This window comes from Panthera tigris, chromosome E1, assembly GCF_018350195.1.
Source record: "Panthera tigris isolate Pti1 chromosome E1, P.tigris_Pti1_mat1.1, whole genome shotgun sequence".
NCBI lineage: Eukaryota > Metazoa > Chordata > Mammalia > Carnivora > Felidae > Panthera > Panthera tigris.
In genome coordinates, this window is record NC_056673.1 from 39,324,752 (window position 1) to 39,349,333 (window position 24,582).

At 42.0% G+C, this 24,582-nt stretch overlaps 1 protein-coding gene and 1 long non-coding RNA gene across 5 annotated transcripts in view; one reads left to right on the top strand and one right to left on the bottom strand.

The window, feature by feature from the left end:
* LOC107179984 overlaps nt 1–24,582 on the top strand; it is a 148,824-nt gene that overhangs the window by 19,460 nt on the left and 104,782 nt on the right. The gene's annotated exons all lie outside the window — the stretch shown is intronic.
* On the bottom strand, nt 19,110–24,457 carry KRT12 (keratin 12). Its single transcript, XM_007085824.2, has 8 exons — nt 23,825–24,457; nt 23,358–23,440; nt 22,223–22,379; nt 21,180–21,341; nt 20,956–21,081; nt 20,594–20,814; nt 19,873–19,943; nt 19,110–19,327 (listed from the first exon to the last, which is right to left on the bottom strand). Exons 1-8 carry the CDS (start codon nt 24,455–24,457, stop codon nt 19,236–19,238), a joined length of 1,545 nt encoding a protein of 514 aa, XP_007085886.1. The 3' UTR covers nt 19,110–19,235.

The following is a 24,582-nucleotide window of genomic DNA, read 5'->3' on the forward strand; positions in this document are numbered from 1 at the left end:
GTCCAGAGTGGTCTTTAAAACTCATAACCGTACTTCTGTCACACATTCACTTAAGCCATACTTACTGAATGCTCAAGTATGTGCCAGGGATGCTCATGGGACAGTTATGGGCCTTAGGTTTTTGACAGATACCATGCATGCCTCTGGATCTGAGTTCCTCCTAAGTCCAGCTTCTGAGCATGCATTGATTTTGGATATCCACACACATCTCGGACTGCTCATGGGTGCCTTTGCACCCAACTGTGGGGTTGTTGGTGTTCGTCATTGGTGTCTATACTCTCATCCTTCTTCACCCTTCTCTGGGTTGAAATCTCTCTGCCCTTCATCGGAAGCCATGGGCTTTCTCGTCTTTTAACTCCCTTTTCCAAGGAAGAGATACGATAGTGTTCATTTACAAAAAGAGAAATAGAGCGCCCTATTTACCGTGCTGTTCCAGGTGCTCTAGCATATGCATTCTGAACTTGTTCTTCAATTGTGAAGGGAGAGATTGTTTCCCGTGATAGGAATTGCAGTTCTTGGTAAGGAGAAGAGAGGTTATTTTGGGCAGAAATCTGTTGAAAGCAGTTTCACACTTAAAAGGGCAGCCTTGAAGCAAACATGTGATTTAATCTGTCAGAATGTATGTGTGTGGAGTGGGGGGGGAGGGGTAGCCTGAAGAGAAGGCACAAACTTTCTTAGTTCTTACTCTATGCACAGAACTCTCCCTGCTTCCATGCCCATTTCTCAGAGTTCTGCTCCCATAGTCTGCTCTGAATTTCTGGAAGTCACCTCTCCTTCAGACTTTCTTGCTGGCACTTCTTTTCGTATCTTCTTGTCCGTCCTCAGCATCCCAAATGTCTGCACGTGGCAGCCCTGTGCCACCCCACTCCCTTGTGCCATGATCTCCACCTCATTGCACTCTATCCCCAGAGTGCATGGGGATTGTTCGGCCTTCTCTGTGTCAGCGTCTCAGACCCCGAGGGCCCATGATTTTGTTACACTTACGTGCACTAAATGGAGGGGGTGGAAATGCACAGAAAGACAGAAGAATCTCAGCCTTCATCAGGGTGTCCAGAGTGGAACTGATTATTGGGAAGTTAGATTGAAGACAATTGCCTTTTTTTTTTTTTTAGGATAATTGTCTCTTTAATGTTAGTATATATATTTCCGTAGCGGAGAGGGAGAGTTAACACTTGAACATATCAGGAAAACTGTCAACTGAAACACTACTGTAGCTACTTGAGAACTAATAAAATGGGAAAAGTGAACCTAGAAATTGTCTGTGTATATGTGGTAGTGATAATCGAATTTAGCAAACATGTACCGAGTGCCGACCCTACAAAGCCATTTGCCCCTCCAGATCCACTTGCCATCTTTCTCCTCCTGCTCTCCTGCTCCAGAAGGATTGCTGCCCCCTGGCTTTCATTAGTTGGCATAGTGGGGACCCAATCAGTAAATGGGGGGAAGAGAGGGAGGAGAATGAGTTTGAGGTATTTATTTCCCTGGCCTCTACTGGTTGGGTGTGGCCTTTCATAAAAAGCCACAACTCCTTTCAAGGGGACCCTCTTTATAGGACTTTCTCTTTCTGAGTCACTTTCCTTTGTCTCTTTGGGTATGGGAGTAACCATAGCTACTGGTTTCTGTACGCTGTGTCCACACTTCTGCAAGTAGTCCTTGTATTAGCTTCTCCTCAGTTTTTCCCAATTTGCGTGTTCCAGCTCTTTCCTGCTCAGATTCTACTGATTGGTAAGGCTTATATAAAGTCCTTACCCTCCAGGAGATTAATGGGAAAGTGAATAATTGCAATACCATGAAATACATGCTTATCAAAGTATAAGCTCTTTGAAGGTAGAGACCATACATTATTCATGTTTCTTTCTTGACACTTAGCATAATACTAGGTGGAGAGCAGAGCTTACTGGTATGGAGTGGGAGATGTATGCACACAGTGTGGGGAGTGGGGGATGGAGTTAGCATCTGTGCAGGAGGATCCAGGTGGGGTTCACAGTGTAGGCAGGCATGGCGATCAGAAACAGACTGGTCACATTAAGCGGGGGAATTCAATGCAAGAGTGTCAAGGGCTTCTAGAATCAAAGTAAACCGGGGTGCCTGGGTGGCTCAGTCAGTTAAGCCTCTGACTCTTGATTTCAGCTCAGGTTCTAATCTCACAGTTTGTGAGTTCAAGCCCTGCGTTAGGCTCTCTGCTGACGTGGAGCAGAGCCTGCTTGGGATTCTCTCTCTGCCCCTCCCCTGCTCACTGTTTCTCTCTCTCTCTCTCTCTCTCTCTCTCTCTCTTTCTCTCTTTCTCTCACAAGGCAAATAAAAAAAAATTACTGTAGAATCAAAGGAAAGCAGGGAACAGAGCTTGGAAGATAGGAACCGGGGTGCTTTGGAGGGCTAGTTTACGGAGGCCCCCACAAAAGTCACATTCAGTATGAGTGGGGCATCCTCACAGACAGCTCTTGGCTTTTAGTTTCTTTAAGGTCTGTTGATCCAGGTTTCACAGGACTGAAAACATTCCTGGATACACATTACGTTTGTTCTGTGGAAGCACTCTGGCTTCTTTCTTCCAGTCTTCCTCTTAGAAACCCTGCTTGATGCCCCAAGCAAGGTAGGAAGAAAGAGAAGTTCTCGGATAATAGAAGATGTTTTGGGACTGCAGAAACCGGCTCACCCCTGTCTTCCTCGCCTCCTCGCTAGATGAAAGGCAGGATAATGGGGCAGTAGGTGGGAACAATACTTCGGTGAGTTACAAGGGTTAGCAGGAGTGAAGGAACAATGGAAGGTGAGTTCTTCTCCTGAAAAGCCAAGCCTGCCTCAGAGGTGGGGCTGCTTTTGCTGAATGTGAGAGAGGGTGTTTCCCCCATCTCTGGGGAGGACCAGAAGAACAAGTCCCTACCAAAGTTCCCATCACTGAATTTGGATCTCGGTTTTGCTGCCCACTTCCTCCCGGCAGCCGTCCCCCTCCAGCTGCTGTGTGTCCGCGCTCCCTAGCATGGTAGAGCCACACCCCAGCTTCCTTCGCCCTCCCTTGACGTGCTCCGTTCCCCTGTTTTGGCCTCCTTTGCTTCGAGGCTTTCAACCCTGCTGTGGGAATAGGTACCAGTCGGATAACCATCTGGTTAGTCTCATTCATCTAAGGTGTGACTTACTGACAAAGGTGGGTAGGAGTGGAGAGGCGTTCACCAAAACTATTTACATTAAAAAAATGTACCTTTTACCTAAGTGGAATTTCAGGCTTTGTAGTGACAAAAATTCTGCAGAAAGGACTTTTTTGTATTCTTTCAGTTAGTACAACTGACCGTTAGACCAGCTGAAGCAGAAAAGAAGGTAAAGAGGTTTTGTTTTGGTTTGTTTTGTTTTTTGCCTCTAGGCCTTTCCCTTCACCTTCTGTGGGGAAGGGTCAGGCACTTTGGCTCTGACTTCCCCATTTTTGTGCAAGTTATTCACTGAATATATACTATATACCAGAAGTATGGGGTTCTGAAATGCAAAGGTAAGTAAGATGTGGTCCTTGCTCTCAAAGAAACCATATCTTGGGAGGCAGAGGGCAGGGGATAAGACACAAATAATTACAAAATAGGATGATTTTAATAATACAGATTTATGTACAGCATATGAAGCACCAAGAAAGAGAAGCCAGTCCCCTGAGGATAGAGGGAGATGCCACTTGTAAAAAAATGAGTGGGGGGAGAATTTCAAGGTGGAGGGACGAGTGGGTATACAGGAGGTGTAAATATGCATGACCTATTTGAAGAACTGAAACGTTTGGTTTGGCTGGGGCATAAAGTTTGTATGAGTGATTTCCAAGAGATAAGATTGGAAATCAGTTGGGGAAGGGCCTTTAATACCATGCTAAGGAATTTGGACTTGGTCCCATAGTCAGGGGGTGGACCAACAAAGGTTGCTATGCAGGGGACGAACATGATCCTAATTTTAAGAACGATAACATTGTTGCCCGTGTACTAGATGGATCACAGGGAAACCGGAGGCAGGGAGAGGAGATAGGAGGATTTGCAAGAGTCTGGGGGGAGGGGAAGAGACATTGAGAGCTTCAAGAAAGTAGCAGTGGGGTGGAAAGAATGGGAAGATAGAAGATAGAAATGGTTGCATTTGATTATTGCTTAGTTTTGGGGTGAGGAAGGAGAAGGAGGGAGTGTCAAATGGCAGAAGGTTTCCAGTTTTGGACTTTGAGACGTGCCATTAGCTGATGTGGGAATGCAAAGGAGGAGCAGGTCTTGTGGGAAAGATAATGAGCTCAGGATGGGGAAGATTAGGGGTGAAGCGCCTGTCATCATCCAGGTACAGATACTTCAAGGGCAGTTGCAGTGTGGGTCTGGGATTCAGAAACTGTGGCTAGGTTTGGAAGTTATTGGCAAAAGAGCAGTCATGAAACTGGATGAGATTTCATAGAATCCGTAGAGATGAGGACCAAGGATAAAGCTTTGAGAAACTGTAATATTTTTTTTTAATTTTTTTTTTCAACGTTTTTTATTTATTTTTGGGACGAGAGAGACAGAGCATGAACGGGGGAGGGGCAGAGAGAGAGGGAGACACAGAATCGGAAACAGGCTCCAGGCTCCGAGCCATCAGCCCAGAGCCTGACGCGGGGCTCGAACTCACAGACCGCGAGATCGTGACCTGGCTGAAGTCGGACGCTTAACCGAGTGCACCACCCAGGCGCCCCGAGAAACTGTAATATTTAAGGAGAAACAGAAGAGGTTGAAAGGTAACACTCAAAAAGGAGAGAACTAGAACACAGAAGTTTCAAGAAAGCCAAGGGAGAGGAGAATTTCAAGAAGGTGGAGTGGTCAACAACATAGAGGATTTCAGTAGTTCAGAGATGTCAAGTAGGATTAGGACTGCAAAGTCACTTTTCAATTTGGCTGTTTGGGATTCTGAAAAGACCATATAAGTACTGGGAAGTGAGTTCTCTCAAAGTTCCTAACTAAAATACATACATATTCTCAGTCTTTATAGTTTGTTTGTTTGTTTATTTTTGAGACAGAGAGAGATAGAGCATGAACAGGGGAGGGTCAGAGAGGGGGAGACACAGAATCCGAAACAGGCTCCAGGCTCTGAGCTGTCAGCACAGAGCCCGACGCGGGGCTCGAACTCACGGACCGCGGGATCATGACCTGAGCCAAAGTCAGCCGCTTAACCGACTGAGCCACCCAGGCGCCCCTATAGTTTGTTGATTATATAACATGACCATGTGCTGAAATTAAAGGAAAATGTTAATTTCCTTTAAAACAGAAATTAATAGAAGAATTGAGGAGAGTGCACAAAGCCAGGTAGCATCCATATTGGGGTGATAGTTGAAGCCATGAGAACAACTGAGTTTTTTAAGGGAGAGAAGAGCAGAAGGTTAAGGCTGAATGGTGAGGAAACCCCAGGAAATCACAGCATGGATTGAAGCACAAATGATTCACCTGGTGGAGTTTCTAGAACCTCCCAAAGGTTTTTCCATGTCTTGAGTTTGAAAATCTCCAGGGAAAATGAGGGCTAGAACAATGTCCATGATATTGCCACAAGATCCTTAGAGATCTGAAAGCAAGGATTTCCTGGACAATTCAGGGCCCAGAGCCAGACTGCCCATCATTAGGGAAGAAAAGGTAGAGATGGAACAAAGCCATATGTGTCTTGTATTGCTGCAGCATCCCGAGTGGGCATAGAAGACAAAAGAATGGTGAGGGAGGAAGCGAGGGTGGACTGAAGATTATTGGGTGTGGAATGCACTTGAAAACAGGAGCAAGTAGAATTTTGTAGCTCTTTAGGGCTTCTTGGAAAGCAAGAAAAGGAGAACGCTCAGGGAACCAAGAAGTGAAGTAGCACTTAGGTATCTGGAAGGAACGAGTAGTCAGAAATGATAGTGATCCAGGGCACCTGGGTGGCTCAGTTGGTTAAGCGTCTGATTTGACTCTTGATTTCAGCTCAGGTCATGATCTCATGGTTCATGAGGGCAAGCCTCGTGTCAGGCTCTTTGATGTCAGTGCGGAGCCTGCTTGGGATCCTCTCTCTGTCCCTCTCTCTCTCTACCCCTCCCTGTGTGCTCTCTCTCACGTGTGCTCTCTCTCTCTCTCTCTCAAAATAAATAAACTTTTTTAAAAAAGGAAATAATAGCGATCCTGTTGAATCACTGTATTGTACACCTGAAACTCATAGAACATTGTATGTTAACTCTACTGGAATTAAAATAAAACACTTAATGAAAGAAAGAAAGAAAGAATAGTGATCCAAGAAGGGGGTGCCTGGGTGGCTCAGTCGGTTGTGTCCAACTTTAGCTCAGTTCATGATCTCACGGTTTGTGAGTTTGAGCCCCACGTTGGGCTCTGTGCTGACAGGTCAGAGCCTGGAGCCTGCTTCGGATTCTGTGTCTCCCTCGCTCTCTGTTCTTTCCCCTTTCCCTGCTCACGCTCTGTCTCTCTCTCTCAAAAATAAACATTTAAAAAATTTGAAAAAGAAATAGTGATCCAAGACACAGGACAGCCTCATTGGTATAGGAAATGACCTATTGGATGATTAATTTAAACCTCATCACCAAGAACTTTTAAAGAACAGATCTGTGGTATCATTAAAAACATGACTGAAAAAATTCTATGTTTTAGAAGAGTCACTGTGGCAAATGTGCACGGAGCCTGGAAGGTATCATTCTCCTTTGTACTTTTAAAATGATAAGGCTTCATTCTTATGTACAGTGAACCAAGGGGTTGCCCTTTGATACTTGAAAGAGGTAGTCACAGCTGTAAATATGGATGTGACAGTGAAGTATCCCCATGAACTTGGGAGAAAAGGAAATATAGTTGCCTTCCTAACTGAACTAATAAAACCAAAATATATATTTCCCAGGGCCAACAACTGGGTAAGGAGTGTGGTCAGCAGGAAATATAAAAGGGGGATTCAAAGAAGGTTCTTTTGGCCTCATCTTAGGGAGAGCAGTGCTGAATTTGGGCACACAGTCAATACAGCCACTATAGGGGAGTTGCCTAATGAGTAGCAGAGATATCTTACCTGGCCTCAGTGAGATCCAGAGGAAATGTCCCTCAAGTCTTCTAGTAACTTCTTGAGTTCTGAGCTTACGCAGCAATTTCCTAATTCCTGTTTCACCCTGTCAAGTATACCTATAGCAGGAAAGTGAGTGTTCTGAAAGAGGCCTTGAACACCTGGAAAGACATGTTGCTTATTGTTGCCTAATTGTCTGGCATTTTAATCTGTACATTAGTATTGTGCGAATTCAGTTGTTGTAAGTCTTCATGAAATTCCACGTTACCTCTGACTATACTGGTGAAGTCCAGTTTCTGGACATGAAAGGCTGAAAGGAACAGATTCTGGACGACGGTAAGCTTTCCGTAGTTCTAATTTATATTTTTAAGGAAGCTCTTTGATAATCAGTCTTGCGGGTGGCCTCTGTCTGCCTCATTATGTATTCCTGAACCCTCCACTAGTGGTTTTAGGAATAATAGCAGGAAACATTACTTTCAACAGTTGGTAAAATAACATGGAGCTTGTATCCACTCAAGAATTTATGATGAAAAATAGAAAAAGGCTTAGGAAATGTGTAGATTAGAGATGATAGACACAAAATATTCTTGCTGCCGCTCTTCTGTCCTATAGCCATGGCAGACATTACTAATCGAAAACAACACTCCTTCCTGCTGAACCTGCACTGGCTTTGGAACTCTTATTAATGACCTTAATCCAAGAAGCCACAATCAGTCACCTAGATTGGATCCATGTGAGCTAAAACTCTCTGCCCTTTCTAGTTTAGATGAGCTCTTCAGCATTCTGGTCATCAAATTCCAGAATTCACCTGGAAAGGATCTAAGAGGTGGCTTAGTTTTTGAGTTTGACGTCATGGGGGAAAGCTAATATGTTGTCTGACCAGAAGTCTCTAGATACTCTGATGGAAATAATACCAGACTAGATAGATGGACAGGAATTATCAGAATGGAATTATCTAGACCACTGTCACATTCACCATCAAGGTGTCAACCAGGACAGAATTTGTGAGGGACCTTAGATGTTTTTCCCCAGAGTTCAAGTCCTCACTTTGCCTCTTACTGGGTGTGTGATGAGTTACTTAACATCTCTGGGCCTTAGCGTCCTCATCTGAGAAGTAACATACAATTTGCAAGTTTGAGACTGCCAATGTAGATGACATGTGCAAAGTGTCTTGCAAATGGAAGGTACTCAAAAATATTAGTTTCCTTCTTGCTTCTCTTGTTAATGATACTCAACACCAAGCAGAACTCCCTTAATCAAAGATCTCCCATCTGTACTCAAATGTTTCTAGTAAAGTGTAGCTCATTATCTCACCGGGCATTCCATTTCTGAGCTGCCCTAACTACTAAAAACTCTCTCATTATGTTGAGCTGAAGTCTGCCACAGAGAATATAGCTTGCCCTCTGCCAACATAGAGCTTACCTTTGGAGTCTCTTGGATATTTGAAGAGTGTTACTCTACCCTCCTAAATCTTTTATTTTCTAAGCTGAGTCGTCACCGTTCATTCAATTGCTCCTTGAAGGACATGGTTTTCATTTCCATTATCATCTAGGTTGCCATTACTTGAATCACTTCTAAATCTGTAGGACTGATCAAACTTCTTCTGGTTTTTTTGGTGTCTAGTGTTAGTTAAAGGATTATTTTTTTAAGGAATGCATGCTAACTGTGTTTTATTCCATTGCATCAGTCTCCAGCATAATAGTGCTTCCAGAGATAGAATCCAGCACAGAATTTCTTGTTTTCCTATTAAATATAGAAATTATTTAAATTTAGTAATTAGTCATTAGTAATATAATACCCTCACCTCCCCCTGTCCCCCACCTGGGTTTCAAGATGGCTCAGGTATTGAGCATATTTGTACATATTTGTACAACATATTTGTAATGGAAACTTGTTTCACTTACATTTTGGGTTCACCCTCTTGGTGTGGGGCCAAGGTTTGTCACTTTAGACATTTCTGATTATGGTGTTGATTAGCTAGTTGGCTCCTAAGCTATAATTATCTTCCTCCTTCAGTTAAAATCACAATTCAGTATTACAACATGAGCTATTGCAAAACCTAATAATACGCATTGGATTTTTATTTCACTCGAAGCAGAATTTCCCTGACAATTCATATTTTTTCTTCTGGGTTGTTCAATTGTTAGGTGTTGCTGTTATAGCACTCCTGACTGGGACATTCTTCCTAACAAAAATTGATCAGTGGGCACTTTGCAGTATTGTTGACTTTGTTTTCCTATGGCCTCACTTCTGTAATATAGTGATTAAAATACACTGTATTATTATTCCCAGCTTAAATAATTTTGAGTGACTCATAAACTAGAGCCATACTTGTGTGACAGCATAATTGATGCCAAAATGAAAAATTCAGTCAACATATGTTTTATTTTAAACTGTGCCAAATGATGGGCTTGACTAATAGTTTTCATTGGATTTCAGCCAGTCTTTTCCCCTGAATTTTTCAATCATCTTGACAATGTATAAACTGAATGTGATGTTTCATTTTATTTTATTTTCTCTTATTTTATTTTCCTTTTTAAAGTTTATTTATTTTGAGAGAGAGCATGAATGGGGGAGGGCAGTGAGAGAGGGAGAAAGAGAAAATCCTAAGCAGGCTCCATGCTGTCAGTGCAGAGCCTGATGTGGGGCTCAAACTCACAAACCATGAGATCATAACCTGAGCCGAAACCAAGAGTTGGACACTTAACCAACTGAGCCACCCAGGCGCCCCCTGAATGCGACGTTTCTAAACATCACTTCAACCAACATGTATTTGGTATACCTACATTCTGTGAGATGCTATATTAAGTGCTGGGAATGTATTTCTGGATGGCCAATAATACACGGCCCTGCCTTTGAACAGGAATCAGACACGCAAACTCATCTTCTATAAACAAAGCTCAGACCACCACGGTCAAAGAATATAGGGTTCTCAGAAGAAGGTCACTTAATCTTGTGGGAAAGCATTCCAAGAAAGCATCCCATGTTCTTTGGTTCTGTTCTGCCTACCCACTTCCATTTAACACCATACATTGAGATTTTATTTTTTTTCTCTTTTTTAAAAAAAAAAATTTTTTTAACGTTTATTTATTTTTGAGACAGAGAGAGACAGAGCGTGAACAGGGGAGGGGCAGAGAGAGAGGGAGACACAGAATCTGAAACAGGCTCCAGGCTCTGAGCTGTCAGCACAGAGCCTGACGCGGGGCTTGAACTCACAGACCGTGAGATCATGACCTGAGCCGAAGTTGGACGCTTAACCGACTGAGCCACCCAGGCGCCCCAACATTGAGATTTTGTATGTCCATCAAGTCTCTGCCCAAATGCTTTTTGTGCCGTAAGAGTGGCCCTGGTCCTCGTGCTCCAGCCCAATGTATTCTCTTCCTCCGCCAAACTTCTGTAGCACCTCATCTGCATTTTCTTTCTGGTCTAGGCAGGTGTCTTTATACCTCAAGGTAATGTTATTTGCATATATGTCTATGTTTGCTCACAGCTACTTCTGTAATGCCCAGTAAATATTTGATTGAGGGAAAAAATCTACTTTAGATAAAGCACCTTGATTAATGAAGGAGGAACACATTCTGTTTTGGTCTAGACTGCCGGGAGTATTAAGGTTTTAGTCTCAGTTTTTTCATGGAAAGCTAATCTATCTTCCATTAGTTGCTTTAAGTTAACTCAGTTTTGTATCTGTAGTGAATTGATTGCCTGTTTATAAAGCACACTCTACTGATGAATAAGAAGTCTGAGGCTACTTCTGTAAGTGAATTTTAATGGACACAGTTTTGTTTTGTTTTGTTTCAACTTTTAAAGACTTCATAGAAACCAAGGTACTCTATTTTGTGAAAACAACTCCTGGGACTCTTTAGATATATGGGAAAAAGTCCTCAGGTTAATTTCCTTAAAAAAAAAAAAAAGCATCATTAATTAAAGGACTGCTTTATTGAAACTGAAGATCACTTTCTACTGAGTCATCAGATACTGTCTGTTGAGCAATATGATTGATATAAATAGGCCTTGTGAAATTACCAAGTGAGAATTTGTGCATTTTAGATAAAAAAGTTACGTTCCCACAAAGTGTCAAGTATCTTAAAGGTTCTCTGGAAATATTAATTTAATTCAACAAAATTCTCAATAAAATGCAAACAACATCTTAATGGTGTCCTGATATCATAATTATTTAAGTAAGATTTAAGGAGTAAGTGAAATTCATTTATTTCCATGTGACTTACACATTTAAAAAAAAATAAAGCAACCAAAATGAATAGATTTAAGTTAAATCTATTCAAAGCATCCTATTATGTATGTATGTATGTATAATTAATATACAGTGTTCTCTTAGTTTCAGGTATACAATATAATGATTCAACAATTCTGTACATTTCTCAGTGCTCATCAAGATAATCCTCTTTATCTATTTCACCCATTATCCTATCCATCTCATCCCTCTGGGAACCACTAGATTATTCTCTGTATTTGAGTCTATTTTTTTGTTTGTCTCTTTTTTCTTTGTTTGCTTGTTTGTTTCTTAAATTCCAAATATGGGTGAAATCATACAGTATTTGTTTTTCTCTGGCAGACCTATTTCATTTAGCATTTATGCCCTCTACCCTCTAGGTCCATCCTAGAGGGGATGTTGCAGATTGCAAGATTCTTTTTTATGGCTGACTAATATTCCATCACACACACACACACACACACACACACACACACACACACACACCACATCTTTGTGCATTCATCTGTTGATGGACACTGGATTGCTTCTGTATCCTGGCTATTGTAAATAATCCTGCAGAGCATCCTTTTAATGCCTCCTATGTGATGGACTCTGCTTAGCTGCTGTACATTGATAAATTTGGGTTTGTTTAGTCCGCCTTTCCAAAGATAAGTGCTGGAGAATTTTAGAGTTAATAAATAGAGTAAAATATGTTGAATGTTTCAATAAAGTAATAGAAGAAATATATCAACCCTTTTCAGTATTCATGCAACAAATGTTTATTGAGTACCTCTTATGTGGTAGCCCTATGCTAAGCCCTGGGGATATGACAATAATGTTGTTTCAGCTTTAATTGAGTAGTTTGGCACTGTACACAATTCCATTCACACAGATTCAGCAAATACTGATTTTTCTCCTATGCAGTGGGCTGTTTTATGTAGTGGGCTGGACACCAGGGCTATAGTGGAAGGCAAAACAATAGAGACCTTAGAGACTTTACAGTGGGAGAAGCAGGCATTAATTCAGTAGTTGTCGAAATTAATACATAAGAAGACTACAGTATACTATGAGAGTATGTAATGGGAGAACCTGATGTGATTGGTGGGGGGAGGGGGAGGGGAGAGACTAATCAAGATTTTTCAGGGGTGACCTCTGAATTCAAACCTGACAGGTGAGTAGGAGTTAGCCAGGCTGAAATGGAGAGGAAGCACATTCTAGGCAAAGAGGGAGAGCCTGTGGGAAGGAGCAGGGTGTAGAAAAGCTAAACTAGGCCAGTAAGGGAGGTGAAGTATAAAGGAAAGGCAGGGGGAGGCACACAATTTGAGAGAAGAGAAAGGGGGCCAGGCCAGACCTTGCTGGATTTTGGTCTTTATTCCAAGGACTATAGGAAGCCTAAGGGGTGTTAAGCAACAGGGTGATAGGGTGAGGTTTGTGTTTTCAAAACAGTCCCTCCCTAGCTGTGGCGGGGTGAACAGTGGAAGGAGGTGGAAGCAAGTGGAAGCTGTATGGTTTTTAGGCGAGGGGGCAATGGGCAGTGGCCTGGACGGGGTGGTGGTGGTGGTGGGGATGCAGGAAAGAAACTAGATCATAGATATTTAGGAGTAAAATGTCTGATACAGCTAGGATGTGCTCAGAATATTTGTTTAATGAGTAAATAAACCGGTGGACTCAGGAGACACGGAGCTCAACCTAGTTAAGAAGTTACAACAGAAGGGGTTTTACACCAACACTGATGGGATAACTTCTCTTGGCTTGTTTAGGCAAAGTACATTTTGATGCAAATGTATAAATTCATTAAAATGACCCTTATTTAGTGATTCTTTTGTCTCAACCAAACATAAATGACCCACACGTATTCTGAACAGAGAAGTGACGATATAAAACGTTTGGACATATGTTTATATAGCAAGTGTTTTATGGTGCATATCATGTGTTTTTGGAACTTAGTTTTATGTGACTAGGTTTCCCGGATGCCAGACCTTTGTAAAATGCAGCCAAACAACCTCCATCTGGACAAATCGGGAAAGAATTGTGTAATCTGTCCCTTGAGCTTTGTGTCTGGGGAATTACAGTATTATATTGTCCTTTATCTCATCAGCGATGATTTCCTCTGTCATGCATCTTTTCACTGTGTACCCCGGAGGTGACAGATGATGATGATAATGATGACTAAAATGTTCATCGGGCTCCCCTCCCTGCTGAGACCTTCCTTCCCCTAGAGCAGTTCTCATCTTCCCACTGGTTAGCACTCAGTTCTTGCTCCTTCCAGCCCTACAAGCTGTCAAAACACCTTCCTGAGTCCCATAGGGGAAGGCGGTCTACCACTGAAGACTCCTCTGGGGAACTGAACCAGCTTCTCCCACCTTCCTCCCCGCCCTCCTCGGATGACTTTTCCTCACCCCCAGCCTCTGACCAGTGAGACCGGGGAAACTAGACTTCATTGTTCTGCTTTATCTGTAGCACTACTGATAATGAATCCTCTGTTAGTCTGGATCTAATTCTGTAGTCTTGGTTCCAGGATTATCTCTTGATTGGATGCTGATTGTATATGTTTGTTTGTTTTTTAAAAAACCATGATGAAAATTTACCTTATTATTTATCAGCCTACTCAGTTACTTATTAGATAAGATAGGGAAGTTTAACAGTAAACTTACCCTGTCCTTCCAGAATCAGCACATGAAGTTGTATAAAATGGGTGCCCAGTGAAAACATCTTGAAGTACCTTGGAGGTACTTTTATATAACGAAAATGTAATGTAAAATGTAATTAAATATTTAAAAGTATCCTAATTTAAAAAAATATGCTGTGGTACCTGGCTGGCTCAGTCAGTGGACTGTGCAAATCTTGATCTCGAGGTTGTGACTTAGAGCTTCATGTTGGGTGTAAAGATTACTTAAAAATACAGTCTTAAAAAAATGCCCTGAAAATACCTTTTGAACAGTATGAGTTGCCCCTCTTAAAAACTTCAAAAACTCCTAAAAATGAATGAAGACGTAACATATCTTCCAAAAGGAATTGATGAAGCCTCCTCACACTTTTGTTAAATAATCAAATTTACTGTGTCTGGAGAAAGGACACTCGCCAATGAAAAATGACAACAACTTGTCTTATTCTATTTGCACCAATGCAACAAAGGAGAATAATGTATGAAACTATCATGTATTTATCTTCATGTATTTACATCCATAAAAGCTGTTTCTTTTTTTTTAATTAATTAATTAATTAATTATGTGCATACACATAAGTGGGGGAGGGGCAGAGAGTGAGGGAGGGAGAGAATCCCAAGCAGTCTCTGCCCTTTTAGGTGGAGACTGACGTGGTGCTTGATCTCGTGAACTGTGAGATCATGGCTTGAGCTGAAATCAAGAATCGATGCTTAGCTGACTAGGCCACCCAGGTGCCCCCATAGCTGGTTATTTTCAGTAGAATATGTATAGACTTACATATAGTTGGTGCTGAATAAATACTGGATGAATGAATGTATACACAAATAAATGAATATGTGGTGTCTCACATACATAAATGTACCAGTTGATCATTGTTTAAAAAATGAAAAATTATACTTCAACCGGTTAAAAAAAAAGTTGTATTTGCAGCTCTGTTCATTTGAAATATGAAACTGCAGCTCTAATGACTTTTTTTAAAAAAAATCCCATGGTATTGACAAATAAATGAAATATTCCAAAATGGATATATTTTTCTCAGCAGAAACTTCTTGTATACATATAACTTTGGGACGCGCGTTCCAAGCTGACAACTAAAATGTATATAATCTGACTAGCCAGGTTCAGCCAGGGAAGCAGCATAGGATGAAGAGTCAGTTAGGACATTAATATTTTTCAGTTTGATTTTGAGTTTATGATACTAATGTTAAATGTTATTTAAATCTTAGATCTAGTCCCAAAACTTAAACATTCACTAGCCTATAAAAAGTTACTTTCTCAGCTATTTGAATAAATTTTCAGTTGATGTTTGAGTATGTTTTTAAAAGCTTGAGTAGTTCAGATTGTCTCTCTAGTTGTCTAAACTCTGAATAATTACTAGCTTTCTTCTTTATGCCTTAAGACAACTTGCCTCCTTACTGGTGGACTTTCTGGAAATTAATGCCATTTGTTATTTAAATAAGAATGTTTTCATTTATTAAGTTGATAGTTTGCCTTTTTTTTCTTTTCTTTATCTCTTTTTTATGTTTTATTTATTTACTAAAAAAATGTTTTTAAGTTTATTTATTTTGAGAGGGAGAGAGAGAGCACAAGTGGGGGAGGGTCAGAGAGAAGTAGAGACAGAACCCCAAGCAGGCTCTGCAACCTCACTGCAGAGCCTGATGCAGGACTTGAACTCACCAACTGTGAGACCATGACCTGAGCTGAGATCAAGAGTTGGGTGCTTAACCAACTGCACCACCCGTGTGCCCCTCTCTCTTTTTTGAAAAGTAAACTTTCTAGTATCAAACATCCCTCAAGTGGCTTGAAAAGCAGTGTTAGTTTTTTAAAAGTTCAGTTCATGAGATTCCAGTAGGTGGCACTCTTACAAAGCCTAAAAGAATTGACTACTTTGGCAACCCAGGGTTGTTTTCTAGATGGTTCCCTTCTACTGTGACCTACTTGCAAACCTATTTGTTCTGGATAACTAAAAGTTATTGTTTTCCCTAATTATCAGAGTTATACATGCTCTTTGTTAAGCATTTTAAGAAATGTACATAAGAAAAAATATAATTGTCTTCTGAGTCCTTGGTAATTTCTAGAAGGTAACCACTGTAACAATATGCATATATACATACAATATACTAATATATACATTAGTATATACAATACTTTCCAGATCTTTCTGTAGCCTATACATACAACAAAAGGATATAAAAAGTAAACATTTTAATTGGCGAAGTTTTAGATTTTAAAATGATCATGAACAATATGCTTTCTTTTGTTGTCTGATCTTGTACTTGGGTTTTGTCTTGTAAGCTATTTTCCCTTTATTTTCCTTAAAGACAGACCTCTCACTTCTGCAGTTCATTAATTGCTGAGTCCAAAAGGACCTTTTACATCTGTGTTGAATTAGGGCTTGTGGTCTTGTGAATGAGGGCTGGAATCTTGTGATAAGGATGCTGTGCTAATTGCACTTCTTAGCAGTGAGAATGGGGCAGAGTGAACTTAAATAATAAACCTAATGCACCCTTTGCCAACTGAAGACTGTAGAATATTCTGAAATATTACCAGAATAGGACTGCTATTTTGGACTTGATGACTATTCCATGAGATCCTAGCCATTGGCGCTTATGTGGGCAATTTTGTGATATCATTGATTTTTTTTTTTCAGTAGCTCCCCCCCCCCCAATATAACTTTAAGTCCAGCTGACTTCCCCCAGAGTGAATAATCCAAGAGACCCAGCGAGAATTGAAATGCTTTTTGTGGCCTAGCCTTGGAAATCACACACGATCTTCATTGTTGGAGGGGACTGGACACAGGAACAGGAGTACCAGGAGGTGGGAATCATTGGGGCCATCTTGGAGGCTACTGCAAGAAGCAATCAATGCATTGAAGATTACTTTATTCTTTTAATGAGGTGTAATTGACACACAGTATTTACTCATTTCAAATACACAACATAATGATTCAATATTTGTGTATATTGTGAAATGACCACCACAGTAAGTCTATAGATAGCTATTTTAAAGCCACAGGATTAGTTAAGATCACCCAGGGAATGAGTGTAGAGAGAGAGGACAGAAAGATGTGGCCAGCATTCAGAGGTCACAAAGAAGAATCTGAGAAAAAAATGGCAAGTGAGGTATTGTCCATGGGAGCCCAGAGGAGAAAATGCTTTGAAAGGAAAGGAGTGCCGAAAAACTAAGATGGTAACTAGGAACAGCCCACTGGGTTTATCCTTGTGCAAAACTCCTTTCTCCTTTGAGTCTCACACAGTGCAGATGTAGTTATAAGGAAAACATGTTATTTGAAAGAGTAGTACTATTTGCAGCCACTGTTGTGTACCAGAAAAGGGATATCATCTATTACTTGGAGGCTGTGGACCTTGTTCAGGAAAAGACTTTGATCATTTCTTTGGGTCTAAAAGGTAAAGTTCTCCCAGGATGTGTTGTCGTGGGTGAGGGCTAGGCCGAGAGTGGAATTGCTATGCATAATATGGAGATAAATGGAGCACTGGAAACCACTAGCAAATATTAAAAGGAGTGTGACTTCAGAAAGCTGCATGCTGAAGCAGGTCAGCTATAATGGCATAATAACCTTCCGTGGGTTTTTGCACTCATGGCTAGAATTCCTCCAGGCTTGCGTGACTCCTGCCTCTCCCTTCTCCCCATGACACTCCTTGTTCATCAGTTCCCCTGGTTGCTGTGCCCCATATGGGTTCCATACACTAAATAATAATAGAGTGCATGTATTGAGTACTTGTTAGGTGCCAGGGACTGCTTCTAGTGTTTTATGTATGTTACCTCATTTCATCTCCACAAAACCCACCCACTTCAGTGATGGATGGGGAAACTAAGGCACACAGGGATTAGGTTACTTACTATGAAGTGGCAGAGCCGGGATTTGAACCCAGTCTGGCTTCAGAGCCCAGGCTCTTAATCATTAAGTCCTGCTCTTATTTCCCTTTTAGGGTTTCGATTTTGGCAACCCAGATTGAACCCCCATCTACTCAGGCTTAAACTTTGGCCACCTGCTGCCACAACCCAGAACATGACACCTGTTATTGACTCATGGGTCTGATCCACCCCAATGAAAACCCCACCCTCGGCCTCAATGGCGCCAGATAGGAGAAGGGACGTCAAAGCAATGTTTGTTTACACCCTCGTGTTCTTTCACATGTGTTTCCTCTGTTTCCTTTTCCCCTTCTCTGCCTGGTTGATTTCTGTATGAAGCAATTAGTTGCCCCCTGACAAACTGTTCACTTCTTCGTCCATGTGTCCTTTGAACTTCTATCTGCCTTATCTCTCTGTATCACCATTTCTGGTAGAGGTGTATCTCTGCCCTCGATTGTGAGCTCATCCAGGCAAAGATCTTACCATATTCACCTTTGAGTCTCCAGTCTTGTACACTGTAAGGGTTCCATAAGTGTTTCTTGACTGAATGAAAGAAGGTCCTAGAAAAAGAATAGGACAACTGTTCTCCCCCATCATGGGTAATGTAATTTTGCTGTAACCTTGATTGGCTGATGTAAAAAGGACAGAACTTCTACACTTGATCTTAGCCAAAAGGCCGAGAAGCGATAAAAGGACAGAACTTCTAAAAGAATTGTTTTTTAAAAGTGCATTTATTTTGAGAGAAAGAGAACACGCATGTGGGTGCATGTGAATGGGGCAGGGGCAGAAAGTGAGAATCCCAGGCTGGCGCTGCACCAAGAATCTGTATGTATGTATGTATGTATGTATGTATGTATTTAGAGTGAGAGCACAAGTAGGGGAGGGGCCGAGAGAGGCAGAGGGAGAATCCCAAGCAGGCTCTGTACTGTCAGCACAGAGCCCGATATGGGGCTCGAACCCACCAACTGTGAGCTCATGATCTGAGCTGAGGTCAGATGCTTAACTGACTGAGCCACCCAGGCACCTCTCTAAAAGAATCTTCTTAACTTAATCTCCAACCTTGCCATCTTCATCTCAGTGTTTATCTACTTTATTGTTAGTATTTTACAAACCTCTCTCTATGCTCTTGACATTATTGTTGGAATAGAGAAGGTACACATTTCACATTATTACCATTCATCTTTTATTTATTAAAACCATACTACTTGATCAAAATCCTGTGATTAAAACATGTTCCTGGTCACCAGAAGAAAGTTTATGAAAAGACTACTGCAGGTCCAGAAAGATGTAAGGCAATTTTGGTTTGTTATAAAGACCAACGTGGCCATAGTGATTTGTAATTGAAGAGCAAAAAGGACTCATAGTGAATAGGGAATCCAAGGAAAATGGAACAGACAAAAGTAGAATTGAACTAATATAATATCTTACTCTGAAAGGGATAATTTCTGCTTGTAAATTTACTGTTCCTAAGGAATCAATCTTGGGGAAGATCTTATGAAATTTTATATTAGTTCTTCCTGAACTTGAGATGAGACCACTTCACCATTCACCACTTCCTGCACAATTGTCTTGATTTTCCGGGATTTGGTTGGATCTAAAGATAAAAATAGAATGAAGGGGGAGAAAGTTAGTGTTTCACATATTCATCCAAAATTGATTGTTGTTTGACTTAAGCTTTAAGTGAGATAGTGGCAGATACAATCCATTAAATTTAAACTTGTGAAAGTGACTTTTGCATTCTAAAACAATGCATGTTATTCAGTGAAAATGAAATGTATTCTGTATTGTCTTATGCACAAATGAAAATACTTTTCTTTTTAAACATTTAAAAAGTGGTTATGATGCTCATAATACCTCTTTGTAGAGTAGATTTTTCCCTTCCTGGGCTTGCCAAAAGTTTTATATAGTACAGACTGTGTATTTTTCTGCAGGAATGCATAAATATTTTTCCTTGGCTCAGAAATGCAAATATACTTTAAATTATTAATATTATTAATTATTAATAATAATTAACGTTAATATTAATTAATAATAATTATTAATATTATTAACTGCAATATTTAATGAGATCTTATAGTTTTAGTCATTAATAAGTGTGATTCTGACTTACTCTAAGTGATTCTTAGGGAATCTGCATACCTTTAGAGGAATCGATCGACTGTGTTTGAGATTTGGAGTCTGTCACATATAAACTTTCATCAAAACCGTCGCTGTAAAGAAAACAAGGGAGATGGTATCACATGATGCTTTCTGGGAGGAGGAGAAATAAAGAGTTTGCTGTTTAAGCTAAAAATGTGCATAAAACTAGTTTTCTAAATTTCTTGATGAACAATGATTGAATGTTGCACCCTGAGAGGAATCACTTAGTGCGTGGACCTTTATTTTCAAACCGTGCCTAAAATGGGCTCTCAAAGTGAAGCAAACTGGCTGCTCTCAGAAGTCAGATTTCCTGATTTACAGCCCCAGGCTCTTCCCACTATTCCAGGCTGCTGCTCCCTTTTGGAAAGTTCGCTGCAGTTGGTTGTGAGGTGACTCAGGTGGCTGTTATTTGATGTGTCATTCTTAGCATTGGGGCATTGATACCAGGTCTCTAATGGGTGACTTTTCTAGTGCTCCTTTGCAGTATGCCTCTTGTCTGTGGTGCCATTATTCATCCCAGCATTTTATAAAATTCAAGATAGCGGGTGACAGCACTTTGCAAAGTGTAGGACATTTACCAAATCCAAGGCATGTCATTAGGAGATGTGGTAAATTTCCATCAACCAGAGAACCCTGCCTTCTGTTGCCCAGAGCGCAGCAGGTGGCCGCTGTTGGTCAGCCACTAAACTCATTTCCAACCCATTTCAACCCGTCTATTCACCCTTGGGCCTCGCCGTCCAGCAGGCGGCGGTAGGTCTCGATCTCCAGCTCCAGGCGGGCCTTGGCGTTCAGCAGCCGCTGGTGGTCGGCGTTCTGGCGCTCGGCGTCGGCGCGCACCTGGAGCAGCTGCTCCTCCAGGCTGCCGATGAGCTGCTGCACCTGCGACAGCTGGCCACAGTAGTCGCCCTCCACTTCCGCCAGCGAGTCCTCCAGGGATTTCTTCTGCACGGTGGGAGGGAAATGGCACAGACAGAACGGTGGAGGGGACTGAAATGAGGAAGGCGGCCCGCCGGTGGCCTTCCTAGTGTGGATGGCACGTTTTCTTTGGAAGTCATGAAAAGATACTGCGCGGGCGTGCCCTACCGTGGCCAGCTGGGACTGGAGCTCGATCTCCAGGTTTTGAACTGCGCGCCTCAGGTCGGTGACCTCGCTCTTGCTGGACTGAAGCTGCTCCGTGTTGATGCTGATCTCCTTCCTTAGCTCCCCGCTCTGCCGAGGCAAACAGGGGTGAAGGGACGTGAGCGGGCGCTGTTCCCGCGCCTCTTTCCTGCAAGTGGGTCAAAGCCTTTTGTTTCTGTTCGTGGTACCTTTTCAACGAACCAGGCCTCCGCGTCCTTACGATTCTGCTCAGCGATGGCCTCGTACTGCGCCCTCATGTCGTTGAGGAGCCTGGTGAGGTCCAGCCCCGGAGCAGCGTCCATTTCCACGCTGACCTGCCCCGGGCCGCCTGCCAGGAAGGTTTGGAGCTCCTGGGCACAGAGAGTGAGAAAAAGAGGGGCACAGAGGCCCGTTGTGACTTTCGTGGGTCTCTTCCAACACAAAAGACACTGAACGTTTTATTTCATAACCGTGTTGCTGTACTGACATAATACAAAAATTAAACTTTTTTTAACCTAAAAATTCGTATTTTTCTTCTATTTTAAAAGAATTTAAGACATTTTCTTGGGTCCCTAAACTTACCATAGGCCCTAGGGGCTGTGCCTACCATAGAAAATGGATGAGTTGGCCCTGCCTCTTGGGGTTCCCGGGCCTTTACCAAGAAGAAGGGAGGGCCTGGTGGGAAAGGTATAGTGGGGTTCCAACCACAGCTGCCAGACGGGGGGCTGCAGAGAGTACAAGGGTTGCGCACTGTACCGCAGTCATTGATTTCCAGTAGAAAGTTATTTAGAAACCCATTGCCAGGGTCATGATTAATGTCTGTTTTGTACACCAGCTTTTGATATAGTGGCACACCAGAGTCCCATGGGAGTTTTACACTGGGCATAACCTGTTTCTCTAACATATAAAACATTATGTATTGTTTGTAGACTTCTGTTTTTGAACTTGAAAAGTACTGTATTTTTTTAAAAAAATCACTAAATCAGGACAGTTAACATTCTGATTGTTCTTACCTAGTGATGCAAATGACAACATCAGAAAACACCTCTAATCCGTTAAACCTTCACTGAAACCACCACCAATCCCACCACCATACATAACACACATCCAGAAATTCAAAGCAAAGGGCCAATTTAACAGGGACATGATATAGCATCCATATTGGGTCTAACTGTAGGTTTGTAAATTTGAAATTGTAATTTGTGAATTCGGGAGAAAAAAAGCAGCTTAGAAAGCTGCCTTTTCAGCTGACCTCTTCATGATTCTTCTTCAGGTAGGCCAGCTCCTCCTTGAGGTTCTCGATCTGCATCTCCAGGTCGGCCCTGGCCAGGGTCAGCTCGTCCAGCACCCTGCGCAGGCCGTTGGTGTCGGCCTCCACACTCACCCGCAGGGCCAGCTCATTCTCATACCTGAAAACCAAGTGCAAAACAGTTCCTGGAGTCCACACACCCATTTGAATAAGGCCCCTGCCATCATTTCAGGGCTGTCTTGTGCCCCTTGTGATTATTTAAAAGTGGCAGCATCGTGACGTATGACATATGATGCTCTTTTTCCTTTTTAAGATTTTCCCTTCCTTTTTTTCATGGTAATTTACTGCTCAGTTGGAGAGAAGTGAAAAAATTATGAGGTGAGACTTTTCTGCCAGCAATGACCCTCAGTAGCACTGTGTCCCAGGGAACAGTTTCCCCTTTGGCTGGCCACCCCGGCTATAGACAGTAGTGGCCCCTCTCCAGGTGGGGTTTCTGATGGCATCCTAAAAGCAGTTGAAAATAAAATAATAGTCTTTTTGCTTAACTTTTATTCATGATTTAATTTAAAACACTGCTACTTCCTTAATAGCTTTTACCAAGACTTCAGAGGTTCAGGATCATCAGCACTGCCACATCCTGTGTGGGGATTTTATGGAGCAGGATGAGCATTAGTGTTTCTTCCTCAGGTCTGGGAGGGTGGAGTACGTGAAAGGAGGAGGGAATATCAAAATAGGTGTGTGGTTAATATTTTAGTGGTATGTGTCATCCGGAAAAAGACAATTTCACTTAACTTCTGGGCAAAAACATTATGAATTCATTTTGATGCATGGGAGATCGAGGTTTGGGACATCGGTGGTAATATCATATCCGTGTTATGAGCCAACAGCAAATTACCAGCATGGTGATCATAGCCCTAGGCTAAAACACCTTATAATTAAGGATGTGTGAGGTGAATTGTGTCCGAATCTGATTACTTCCTAGAATGCCCAATGTGCATTTACCAAAACAACAAATGCGCAGAGCACGTGAACTGCAGAGGGGTAGAATGTTTGCCATCAATGAAGGCAGGAAAATAGGGACTAAGAAGAAATAATGAGACCTGTCAATTCTCATCAGTCTTTCATTTGTTCTACTCACTTCATTCTGAAGTCTTCGGCAGCCAGTCTCGCGTTGTCAATCTGCAGGATGAGCTGGGCATTTCCAATGGTGGCGGAAATGATCTGGCCAAAGAGGGGGAGACACACAAAATGAGGATGGAAAATACTAGTATTATGCAGGTATATTTTTGACAGAAAATTTTTAGGTGATGTTAACCTGCGATTTCATTACGAGTTTAAGGCAATTTAACTTTTTAAAAGAAAACATTTATAACATTTTATTTAAAAATCAAGAAACATGTTTTTGCAGAAAAGGTAGCAGAAGTACAATCACTTTATAATAAATGATAAAATGAAACTAAATATCCTGAGTTGAGAAATTGCTCCTAATACAGTCAAATTGAAAAACCTTAAGTTTTACATGTCTTATCACTGTAAAATATTGTAATAGTAAAAAAGAAACATCAAAAGGAATTCCCAAAGCCCCTTCGAAAACCATATTGTTACCTTATTCCTGAGGTCTTCGATCAATGGATAATATTTACTGTAATCACTCTGCGACCCGGGGTCTCCAGTCCCAGATCCTCGTGTTTCATACCATTCTCGAATTTTGTTTTCTAGCTCAGTATTAGCCTCTTCTAGAGCTCGAACCTTATCCAGGTAGGAGGCCAATCTGTCATTAAGATTTTGCATGGTTTCCTTTTCTGATCCAGAAAGAAGGCCTCCATCATTGCCAGAGAGAATGCCTCCAGGGCCACCTCCGGGGCTTCCTCCAAATCCAATTCCCAGGCCTCCAAAGCCACCTCCCAGGCCTCCAAAGCCACTTCCTAGGCTTCCAAAGCCACTTCCTAGGCTTCCAAAGCCACCTCCCAGGGCTCCAGAACCACCACCCAGGGCTCCCCCATAAGCACTGCCCAGTCCTCCTGCAAAGGAAATTCCAGAGCCACCACCAAAGCCAGAACTAGAACCAAACATGGAAGCAGAAGAAAAGCCTCCCCCATAGCTGTCTCCAAAGCCAAAGGTGCTCCCCCCATAGCCACTTCCAACGATGGAAGCGGACGTGCCCCTGGCTCTGCCCGATGTCCCACTCTGGGAAGATGGCCGCCGGGAGAGCCCAGAGGTGCGCACTGAGAGGGACATGGTGCTGCTGGAGAGATCCGCAGCCCAGAGAAGGGGGCTACAACCTGAGAGAAAGCAGTGTCAGCAAGGCAGAAAGGTTGGCCTTTTATAGGTCATGAAATGGGTGTTACAGTTGAAAAGTTCAC

Excerpts from the sequence above, each read along its gene's own strand:
- KRT12 (XM_007085824.2), bottom strand. The coding sequence starts at position 24,457 with ATGTCCCTCTCAGTGCGCACCTCTGGGCTCTCCCGGCGGCCATCTTCC. Across the intron at positions 21,082-21,179 it reads AGGCCTGGTTCGTTGAAAAG|AGCGGGGAGCTAAGGAAGGA; the intron begins GTACCACGAACA and ends TTGCCTCGGCAG. Across the intron at positions 19,944-20,593 it reads CTGGACGGCGAGGCCCAAGG|CGACGGTTTTGATGAAAGTT; the intron begins GTGAATAGACGG and ends TTTTCTTTACAG.